This window comes from Phoxinus phoxinus (genome assembly GCF_949152265.1).
Source record: "Phoxinus phoxinus genome assembly, chromosome: 10".
In the NCBI taxonomy this organism is placed as follows: Eukaryota; Metazoa; Chordata; class Actinopteri; order Cypriniformes; family Leuciscidae; genus Phoxinus; species Phoxinus phoxinus.
The window spans coordinates 28,927,387-28,939,390 of record NC_136885.1 but is presented as its reverse complement, the minus strand read 5'-3'; the positions used below and the strand labels follow the sequence as shown (position 1 = coordinate 28,939,390).

Here is a 12,004-nt window from a genome sequence, read left to right as displayed (position 1 = left end):
AGGCAGCTCTGAAGAAGAGGCATTAGTGACCTCCTCCTCTTAAACACAATTATAAATGAGATGGGACCTGTTTACCTCTCTGTACCAGCCCTATCTGCGATCATATCACTGTAATTGAAGGTGTTTTAGTGGTGTTGCGTTTCAGGAAGAGGATTGAGTGCATTAGTTTGAACAAATGTTTAGTAGCCCTGATTGCCCATGTTAAGGCAGACATTACTATTACTATTGCTTATATTTAACTTTTTTTTTTTTTTTTTTTTACTATTTTTGCTTAAATGATACCTCAAATTTTTTTTTAAAGAGAGGTGTGCTACTTTTCTGAGCAAAATATAATACAGGCAGAAAAATTAGGGATGCATCGATTGGATTATATATTATATATTGGATGTACTGTTTTGTATAAATACATTGAAAATAAAACAAAAATCATTTATTTTAAATGCTACAAGTGAATTTAAGCAGGAAATATTTTAATATTCAGTTTGATAGATGTTTATTTCGAGGTGTGGTAACTGTAGTATAAGCAAAATAATTTACTCCAGGCCGTTGAATTATTAGAAAAATAATGCCGCTTCGCGTCGTGACCGCATTACTACCTCGGGTGTGTATTATTTTTCTAATAATTCAACGGCCTGTCGTCAATTATTCTTTACCTATATACAGGTATATCCAGTATTGACAGATGCTAATAAAAAAAACTTGGCTATTGGATCCATTATGGAACCAACTATATGGTCAACATTGAGTGTTTCTAGTAAAAATTCAATAATTACATTGAAGGATGGACCCGAGCCATATCTAGAGACCAGAGAATCACATACTGTAGCAACATGTTAAAAACCCCTTACAGGCAAAAGCAGTTAACAACATTAAAAATATGTGAAATAAAAATGTAAACAAGCTAAATTAACACACAGTACAAAAAGTAAAACGAAACATGATCTGTACATGTTGGACTATGTGTGTGAATACATGCATGTGTCCTTTTCATCTCTGATCCAGTTGTATTAACAGTCTCCAATCTACTGGTTCTCTTAGTATCGAACAGAAGCTAATGAGCTTTGTGCTCAGAGGCTGGGAGATTCTTCTCACCCAGTGCTCATCTGAGATCTGAAGCCCAGAGATGCCCACCATTTCAAAGAGCTCCTCACCTTCGCAGAATCTTCAGTGATTAACGACCCTAAATTTAGACTTTGTTGTCCACAAGCCTGCGACTCTGATGAAAAGAAGCAGAAAAGAGAGAAAAGCAAAGCAACAAGGAACAGAAGTGAGTCAGATCTGGCAGACAGCATGCTTTGTAAGGCAGATGCACAAATCTAGAATGCCAACTGCATTTATGCAATTCAATTATGTTTACATATCGCTGCGCCGAGTGAAAACATGCACTGTTCGCTTTCTGCCGTATGCAAACAGAAGGATTCCTGCCTCTGATTCCAATTGGCTCTTCTGTTTCAGTGTGGTAACGCAAAACAACTTTCTTTTTCTGTCTCTGTCTTCTTTCTCTTCTTGTTTCGTCTCCCTCGCTCTCTTTCTCTCGCTCTCAACATGTAAAAGCAGCAGGTTCACACAAACACCAGCTGGGGCTGTTATTTGCTTATCAAATGTGTTCTGTTGTGAGCGGGAGAAAAAAAAAGGAAAACACGGAGCAATCGTCGACTGTGCAAAGCCTGGCAGAAGGGAGAGAAGATTATTATTGTTGTTTACCTTAAAATGGGATTAGACTGTAAATTGGGTGCCGGCTTTTAATAGGGCCTAGCAGGAAGAGAAGTGCAGAACGCGCTCCAATTATCGCATGGAAAACTTCTCGGAGAGGATTTAGCGCACGGCGAAGCAACGCACTTAAAACTCGCCCAACCTTAGCCCACCTTCCTTCCAGCCTTCCTCTCTCTTTCTCTCTCTCTCCCAAGCCGCCTAACTGGTATGTTTAATTTAGCCCTGGTCTCTCGTTCGCATGCATTAAATATGGTAATAGGTAGCCCTAAGAGACAGTGTATTAGGGCTTGTATTTTTAATGAAGCTTCTGTTTGAATCCTGGCTGTATGACTTTGACTTTATATGCTTGCTCGACTGCCCCGACTCTTGTTTTTACGCGTGCGAGGCGCTGACACCCACCCTTACCCACCTGCTTCCCACCGCCGCAACAAGTCCTCAGCTTTTTTCTGCTGTACGTTGCTACATTTGTGGGCGCTAGCTATTTGCCTTGGAGATTAGAAGTCCGTCATGTGGCTGTAGTAAATGAGTGTGCTAGCTGGCTGGGTGTGATGACAGCTTGCCTGCAGTATAATGATACAGGACGTCTGACTTTGGCTGTGGGCCTAATGACAGCAAAGCCTTCCTCCACTTTTACTTTTGATCTGCTTCAGTCAACAGCAGCTTTTTACCGTGCCACTGACAGATGGGCACTTAAATTGATCAAATATAGAATTGGCCTCCGCTACATAGTTTTAATTAATATTGGCTCTATTAATATGACACCGTACGTAATTTAAAAAGCACTTAGCACAAGAAGTCCAACAACTTCAAACAAGATGGTTTTCTGTGTTATACTGTGTCCTAACTAGGTAAATCTCACAAAACCCTCCAAGATAGATGGATAGATAGGACAATGCACACACAAAACCTTCCAAAAAACCACACAAGCATTGATCATAGTAACATTAAAGCTTGTAATTGATAGTAAATAGCCCCATACCGGAACATTCCAGGCCTAATGAGAACACAACTGTCTGAGAAAAGCATAGAGATGATTGAGAACTGACATTTGTTTTCAGTGCCTGACCCAGAAAAGATCCCCGCCAAGGTTGCCTTCACCACAATTTACTGCTGTGTTATTGCTAGCTGTTGCTTTTAGTCAACGTGACCTGATGTATAACATGGCTCTTTCATCCCTCTCTCTCTAGTTCTGGCACGGGACTGTGATACGGGCCTGAATGCAGAACTCTCCTACTTCATACAGAGCGTGGACTTTGACATCTCATCTCAAGGAGTGGTGAGCCCCAGTCAGAGGCTGGACTATGAGAGACCCAACCACATGTACGAGTGCACGGTGGTGGCCGTGGACAAGGGAACGCCCCCTCGCACAGGCACAGCCTCCATCCGGATCCGCATGGCCAATGTCAACGATGAAGCCCCTGTCTTTTCACAAACTATGTATGATTCTTTTCCTTTTTCTGTTTTCCTTTTCTTTTTGTTTGCTACCTCATCATTGCAAAGCTTTCTGGAATACTTTATTCTATATATCCAATATAATAATTGACCGTTTTGTTGCATTGACCGGATGACGTGACATTATCCCACTTTTTTCACATCTACTTTACAAATAATTAGATATAAAAAAGAATATATATAAAATAAATAAATACATGGACATTAAATTAAGCCTTGAGACGAAGAACCATATAAGTCCATATTTTCAAATTTTGAATAATAATTAATTTTTTCATTTGGACTGTGAACATTATATCATATATTTTTATTTTACTTGAAGATAGACAACAAAAGCTTCCCAATTCTAATGAGATAAGATTTTTCAGTGTCAATCTTAAAAATAAAAAGTTAGAGTAATTTACATTTCTGGAAATTTGGAATAACAGTATAAGTCCAATTCATCAATTCACTGTAACCGGTAACGTTAGGTAGATGCTTTGTACATACGGTTCTTACACTCATCTCTTTTGGTGGACTTTTTCCTCGTTTTAGCTCTCCTCTCCGGTTCACATATGGTTTCCCAGCATCCCTTGCTCTGTCCTTCCATTCGTTCATGTTTGCTCTCCTTTTTTGCCGAGGTTTTGCCTATTAATGTCCACAGCGGACATGAAACCAATCGGCGTCTCCATTTTCCGTTAGTGGATAAACGTTTTTTCCGTGTGAGACTATTTTAAAGTTTAAAATACAGAGTATTGGTCGCGCGAACACCCCCCCAAAGTGCTTCTGTATACAAAGTGGCACACGTACATTCACGTCACATTTTTTTGTTTTTGGACTTATACGGTTGTTCGTCGCATGGACTCAAATATTGACATATTTCACTACTTCTCTCTGTTCTATTTTAGTTTTACTTTTCTATTTATTTCTCTCCCTCGTTTCCCCCCGTGTTTCTCTTCCAACTGTCTTGGAGTGTCTAAGAATATACAGATATGAGTTTTACACCGTTTCTCCTCCACAATGGGATTTCATCAGAGCAGAAGCTAGCAGAGGGTCCCATGAAAGCTGGGCGTCATGCTATACGGCTCTGGCATTTATTGAATGTAGCCAGAAGGAGAGGTAGACATTTGGTCCAATTCAGCAGAAAGACAACAATCGCAGCAAGCGAGCTGTCTACACACACACACACACACACACACACACACACACACACACACACACACACACACACACACACACACACACACAGGGTCTATTTCAGTACATCGTTTCCCTTGGTAAGAGTTTGGGAGACACATAAAGGAGCTGGTGGTGGTGTATCAGTATCATCATTAGAGCTGCAGTTTGTGTGTGTGTATGGTGTGTGTGTTTATGTTAGGATTTGCTCTGGTTCTTCTCAGTGCAGGGACCGCATGGTTGTTTGTGTGCGCCCTGGGATACACTTCAGAGGCCGTGTTGGGGAAGCAGATGGTGGATCTGTGATGTTCTTAGCCTGATCTGTCTGTCTTTCTCTCTCTGTCTCCCTCTTTCTGCAGATATAAAACCTTCCTTTCTGAAGATGCCGGCCCTGAGACGTTAGTAGCCATTGTGCATGCCAAAGACCCAGACGGGGATGGCGTAACGTATGCCATCACCGGGGGTAACGAAGACAGCAATTTTGAGCTGGACAACCAGAAGGGTGAGTACAGTCAAGTGGGATGCAAACTCACAACTAGTTGCTGTGGCCTTGGGGATGGTGTCTTTAACAAGGACATCCGAAGTCATCAAAAGAAACGAATTTCCTCTTCCTGTCTGCTCAACATCTCTTTTCATCCATCATTCAGCTCACGTTTGTGGTATTTGTGGGAAAAACAAACACCCCTTGTGTTGTTTTTGGTCTACAGCTCTTGTTTTGTGTGTGTGTGTGCACTTGTGTGTGAATGTAATGTTTGTCTGTTTTCAAGCCTGCCTGCCTGCCTGTGTGCTTTCAGTTTCAAGGTTACATTTGTCTGCAGTGTTTGCTTTTCGTTTGTTTACCAGCACATTTTATGCCTGAAAGCTGAAAAACAGCAGTATGCTAAAGCTCTCTCCTGTCTTATCAGCCTCTCGGCACGGCTGTTCCACCACCCAACCCATTACAGGCCAGAGCAGAAAGATGGCCCGTGGCTTCAGCACTCAGAAAGCTGCGTGGAGTTGTCACTTCAAAGATGCAGCAGCACTTTTTTTTGCACACAAGCTCCTGCTTTTCAGTTTTGTGAATGTGCAGCCATTACGGGTCCATTTTGCAATATTGTAAAGCATGATTCACAAAAGCAGTTATCTTTCATTCTTTTCAGATATTAATGTTTTCGATTCGAGAGGTTGTCACCTTATGTGATACGTGCCTGTATTCATAAACGGGCCTAACAATGACTTGGTTGTACACCCTTGTGTAAAACAAGAGCACATACTGTACTTTTAAAAAGAGTTCTATATTTTGGAAATAATACACTTTAAAAGATTATACTTCAGTGCGAACTGAATGTAATGTTTTTTGGCACTTTTTATCATCTTTTATTAACTGTAATTAATTAGTTATTTGTTTTAGATTAAAATGTATTTTGTTTAAATTCATATTAAATGCAATTAGCAGAATTTTAAAGCCACTAAAATAAGACTCAATCACATCTTGTAATTTCATAATTACTTCTATTGTCTTATGATATATACCGGTAGTTAAAGTGTACTGCTGAAGGCACGACAAACCTTTATGTAAACTAAAATATATTTTTATGTCATTTCTATTACTCAGAATTACTCATTTGTAATGAACTTGCTATTTAGTACATTTAAAATATACTTACTTTAAATTTAATATTGAAGACACCACGGTTAGAATTATGATCAAGTTTTTTACATGTGCTTTAGTATGTTAGTCAACACAAAATAAAAAGTTATACTTTGACAAAAGTTTATTAAAACATAATGATTTAAAATGTACGTAAAGTAAAACCATCAATCATTACAAAGTGCAGTTTTTAAAAGTGTACTTTAGTGTGGTAAGGAACATACTCAGGAAAGTGTACTCTCTTTAAGTACACTTAAGTGTCCTTTTATTTCATTCATATTTTCAAGTATAGCTTTTAAAAATATATACTTTTCAAATTTGAAGTGCGCATTTAAAACAATCGGTTAAGCACACTTATTTTTCACAAGGTCAGTGAGATGAGCTAAAGCATTTTATTGAATTATTTACAGGCATCATCAAACTGCGCCGTAGTCCTCCTCCTAAACTGCGCGGGCCTCAGTATGTTCTCAGCGTCACGGCGACCGATGACAACGCATCAGGTGGGCCACTCCTCCTCAGCAGCTCCGCCCAAGTCATCGTTGGCATCAATGACATCAACAACAACAAGCCAATATTTGATGAGGTGAGGTTAAAAAATGGTTTTAAAACTTTGTCAAAATCTATTTTTAACAAGAGAAGAGATATAAGTTGAAAGACTGAATTGGTGGACTAAAAGAAGAAACATAAGCAAAAGTGTTGACAGGAGAAGAGCCTGACTCAACCGGAGTTGATATGAGTAAAGAATTGAAATATATTCTCTCATTAAATCTGCCTAGCATCAAGTGCCTCAGGCTTTTAATACCAGCGACACTGTGAACACCTCACTAATAGCAGTGTTTAGAGACAGAGATTAAGTCAATGGGGACAAGAAGTAAAGAATGATGGATAGGAGTTGATATACAGAAATGATTGAGCGGAAGACAGGCTGTAAGATAAAGGATAAATAATGAAATGCGCCTACTGATGACATGCTCAGGCTCGTTTTATCACCCAATCACTAAAGACACTATGAAAATCAACTAACTGCACAAGCACACCCACAAAATCATATCTGAACGCAATTTTCACACTGCTATTCTTAATTTTCAGTTGTTTATGAATGCTAGATTGTGAAGGCGCTGAATTGAATCAACAGCTGCTTATAGCTGAATTGAACTTATTTCATAATTGATCAACTTTACATAGTTATTGAACTGAACCAAACTCTGAACCGACTTTAGCTGAATGATGACGCTATTGATTTTTTAGAGCTGCTTTTGTGTTATATTCCTGTTTACCACTGTAAAGCTGCTGAATCGATCTGTATTATATAAAGCGCTATATAATTAAAGGTGTATTGACTTGACTTGAAGGATGTAGCAGACTGACATGATCTGACATACTTTACTCAGACTAGTACAAACCAGATACCTGAATTGCTTTTTCAAAATGCTCTGCCTGAATACGTTGCTCATCTGGCTAAAAAAAAACACCATTTTGTGAATTCGCCCCAAAATGAGCAAGTAAAAGAGAGCAAGTATTTAATAGCAACACAGCGAGAAAGAGACAGGTGAAAGCAGAGCTGTGGGAAGAGCAGACAGCTGGCAGTAGGAGATCTAAAGGCTCTTGGAGGTCTCCGGTGGGAGAGCTTCTCAGCGCAGGCCGGTGGTGCAGGAGGGCTGTGTGTGAGTGCGTAGGAGGCAGAGCTGTGTCCCTGTACACTCTCCGTGAGCCCCACAGGCCCTACTTCTGCTGCCGCCGCCACCTCCTCTGCCGCTGCCCATGAATATTTCAAGGGGGAATTACTCACCGGCACAGGGGATGCAAATGAAATAGAAGCACTAAGTGAACCCCAGGGGCAACATCTGGCCCTGCTCCTCCTTCTCACCGTCTCTCTTTTTCTCTGCTGACCAGAGTCTTTTCCTTCTCTTTCACTGGTTCTCAACTGGCTTCAAGAGACTCTGATTTTACATCAAGCAGTGGCTCAACACAATACCAAACTTCTTTATTGTTCAAAAACGTGCTTCAATTCAAACATTGATAGTTATTTAACCTATGTATTTATTAGTGGTAATTTTTTAGTATTAGCATAAAAACACCTCAGAAGTCTTTTTATATAATTTTATAATTTTCTATAGTCTATGAATTATAATTTATAAAATTATAATTTTATAATTTTCTATGAATTTTTAATTTAGATGGTTATATGTTCTGCATACAGTAGCTAATAATTAATTGCGCAAAACACATTTGCGACACCCTAAAATAAAATAAATTAGAATATTATGCTCAAAGAAAATTAAGCCAATTTTGTACTTTGTTTGTATTGTGATTGATTATTTTCATGACATGAGCACCCTTTCCCCACATTTTCATATAGCCATTTTTTAAGACAAAATTTCAATTCTCATTGACTCAATGATACTGTTATACAAGTCAATATAAAGTTCAGCATTCAAAATTACATTTTAAGCGATGTCATCAACATTATATTTACATTGAATTGGATTGGTCTGCTCTCTTACATCTGTTTGCAAATCTAGTGTTTTATTAAAATTAGCATTAGTTAAAAATGCAACAAATTACTATGATGTTTTTTGCAATACAGCATGAGAATAGGATTTATTTCCCATTGCAGTAATTACAATTCAGGTATAGAAATGTTATGAAACTTGTTAAAATACAAAAAAATATGAATGGTCCCATTATGCAACAAATAATTTCTTCATTGCCTTTTGATTATAACGTGCAATATGACCCAATCATGTTCTTGAAAAGCTTTTTGAGGATCACCCAATAACACTCCCTCATCTTGGCCCCACACGCTTTTTGACATTCAGATGAATTCAAACCTTCTCCCTGCTTTGTAGTCTCTGGTTGCCGGCGCTTCTTACAGCACAGCAGATTACGGCAATAGACTATCTGTTTGAGTCTTTTCCCTTGCTAAACTGAGAAATCCTCCCTAAGCCCTCTCAGAAGGGTGAGTGTGTGTCGAAAGACAATGAGAGGTGTGAAGTGCAAAGCGCAGTGAGAATTCTCTTCAGAGGCTGGGAGGGAAGCTAATTCCAGCTTTTAGCCCCAGTATCGATCTAGTCACTTGATTAATCGCCTTAAGTTGACATGCCGCTCCCTCGTGGGCACCGCTCACCAGGAGGCCCTGCCAGATGCCCGTTCTGTAATGAGAGCATGATGAGAAAGCAAGAGGAGGATGAGGAAGAGGGAGGTTGAGGGCTCATTATAAGTGTGTACTCCTATTATGGAGTGACAGGACTTCACAAGAGGAATTTATAAACACTTTATCCTGAATACAACTCTCTGTCGTCATGTCTTGCTCTCCCATTCTTGCTTTATCCTAGCTCTTTCTCTGTTGTTATGAGGAACCATGTCCAGCATCAATCTAGTACTGTTTAGTTTTTGTTTAAGACCCTGGTATTGGTCTTTGCCAAGGCATTTGCTAAGAACCTGTACATATTCTGCAGTGTCCATGTCTGAAACTGGTTTTGTTTCTTCAAAGTGCCACAACTACAGCGTGAATGCACTGGTCCTGGAGAATCAGCCCCCAGGCACTTCCGTCCTGCGCGTGCGTGCCCACGATGCCGACACAGGGGTCAACGGGGAGGTCAAGTATGGGATAATGCAGAGGGACGGAGCCTCACCAGGCTTCACTATAAACCCTGACACAGGTGCATACTTCCTCCTTTACCAGATCATTGATTATTCGCAGTTGAACCAAAGAGCTGTCATGTTGGTTGGTTGGTTTACAAATTCATGCCGTTTATTAGCATTAAACTTGTTGTCAAATAAATAAAATAGCAATTCACCAGTGATATGCCACTATGTTCATTGCATGTGTTGCACAGGTGTGATCAGTACAGCGGTAAGTTTTGACCGAGAGAGGCAGCGAGAGTACACGCTGTCAGTCACGGCTACGGACCAAGCACAGGAGCCCCTCATCGGCATCTGTCAGATCACTGTCCTCATTGCTGACCAGAACGACAACGACCCCAAGTTCGAGAACAGCCGCTACCAATGTAAGAACCACTTAAATATTTTCATCACTCTTATTGAAGACTAGGTCAAATTGATGCTGATGTTATCTAGTGTACAAGAGAGTATGCAAAAAGTAAAAGTTTTTTATTTTTTACAGTGCCACTTCTTTATATTTGTTACATAATCATACTATAGTATGAAATCTTCCAAACGGTCTGTAGTGATAGGATATTTTGCCAGTACTTAAGTCTGTTCCTCTGCTCATTTGCATATATAAAGGAGTGATAGGAGAGCAAGGAGGCATTCATGGCAGTCACAACTCAAGTTTTAGCTGTAGACTCTTTAAACATTTATAAACGGACCTTTAACATTGCACTTAAGGGCAGTAAGGATTTTGCAAGCTTAACAAATTCTCAAGTCCGGGATTCCAGAGTGTAGTCAATACACATTAAACCTCAATATTAAAAATGCATAACAGTCTGAGCAAGGTGAGTTTTAATGCGCGGAACACAGTATAAACACATCACTAATCATTTTAGATGCAATCGAATGCAATCCTGGAAAGCCTGCTCAAAGTGTGAGAAATCTGTTTGGCTCTTCTGAAGGATTTTGCTTATAATTGCAAATATAAGTTCAGTAGGTTTGAAGTCAGAATTCCTTTTCATCACATTAAAAGCGTTAGTGAGAAAGCTCATTAACAATTAAAGGGAAAGATTGAAATGTTTCTGGGACGCTCATTCTTTTTACCCCTTTTTTGCTGCGCATGGACTTTAATAGCGGCATGCATTTCTTGTTTGAAGACTGTTGTTATTTGTTTTTGTTGATGCCTGTGTTAACCCTTCCCATGCCAGACTTCCTGCGGGAGGACACACCGGTTGGGACTAGCTTCCTGAGGGCGGCGGCTCATGATGATGATCAGGGCACCAATGCGGCCATCAGCTACTCTCTGTCCCAGCAGAGCCCAGCTTACTTTCACATCAACCCCAGCACAGGATGGATCTACGTCAACCAGCCTATCTCACAGGTGCACATTTCACACACCTACTCACATACACACACCTTTACCTAGCTTTCAAAATGGGGACGTGCCATAGACTTCTATTGTTACAAATAAACAATATAAATAATTAATGAACAAATGTATGAACAAACTTGTGTTTAAAGATACAAGTACATGTGCAGATAAACACACACTGAGAAAACTCTTTACTTAGTGTAGTACAGGTACTTTTTTTTCCTTTTCGTTATATGGAAACTTATTACCATGCGTTTGCCTGTATAACTCTTGTCTGAGACCAAGTCATAAACATAAATAAGCAATAAAAAATTTTACATATAAAGCTTTGGTGATCTAAACAAAGAGTGAAACAAAGAGAATGTTATGGTGTCCTTTCCAGCATGACCAACAATTTTACCCCTAATATACATTATTAGATTAAACTAGTGAGAGTATAAAAAAAGTGTTTTAAGAGAGTTATTTTGTTGGTTTACAAGCCAAATTTTCCACAGTTGAAGAAACATTCTTGTGTATATGTGTTCTTTGGTCTGGTCAGAAATGTCATCGTCTTCACTTTTCTGCCCACGAATGGCTGTGTGTGTCATTTCTATGCTGGATATAGAAGCTCTGAGACGTTGGAGGTTGATTTGACATTAAAAATGCTGTATGCACATAGAGAAGCGCTGCCAGAACGACAGGTGGTACTTCGGTGACATCTTGCATCCTGTTTATAGAGTCATAAGTGATGGCAGTCTTCAGGTAAAGCATCCGAGGACTTATAATGTACAGTTTACGTCCAGAACTACACTACTTTTAACATGTCGTTGCTCTTAACAGAAATTAATGTGGATGCGATTTCCTCAGAGCAGGTCATTAAGACTGTATAATGTAAGTCTGCTCCATGTTTTTCATTAGCCAGGCTGACTGCCTTGCATCACTTATGTCCGAGTGGATCCGTTTTAGAACGGCAGACAATGTCACCCACACTAAACTCACCTGTCTTCAAATTGACAAGTTAAACTGCCCCCCTGCTGTTATTCTTGCCTCCTCTCATTCTCCGTCTGTCTCTTCCTGTCTGCATCTTCCTC

The 12,004-nt window shown here is 39.6% G+C and overlaps 1 protein-coding gene across 6 annotated transcripts in view; it reads left to right on the top strand.

The window, feature by feature from the left end:
• LOC307005312 (neural-cadherin) overlaps positions 1-12,004 on the top strand; it is a 141,983-nt gene that overhangs the window by 89,662 nt on the left and 40,317 nt on the right. For all 6 annotated transcript variants that reach the window (XR_013799248.1, XM_079625350.1, XM_079625349.1 and 3 more), the window contains 6 exons: positions 2,901-3,150; positions 4,680-4,822; positions 6,361-6,533; positions 9,444-9,612; positions 9,790-9,960; positions 10,771-10,943. Coding sequence is in view for 5 of the 6 variants with exons in the window: in XM_079625350.1 (XP_079481476.1) it covers positions 2,901-3,150; positions 4,680-4,822; positions 6,361-6,533; positions 9,444-9,612; positions 9,790-9,960; positions 10,771-10,943 (1,079 nt within the window). In the remaining variant the exon portion in view is untranslated. The remainder of the gene's footprint in view (positions 1-2,900; positions 3,151-4,679; positions 4,823-6,360; positions 6,534-9,443; positions 9,613-9,789; positions 9,961-10,770; positions 10,944-12,004) is intronic.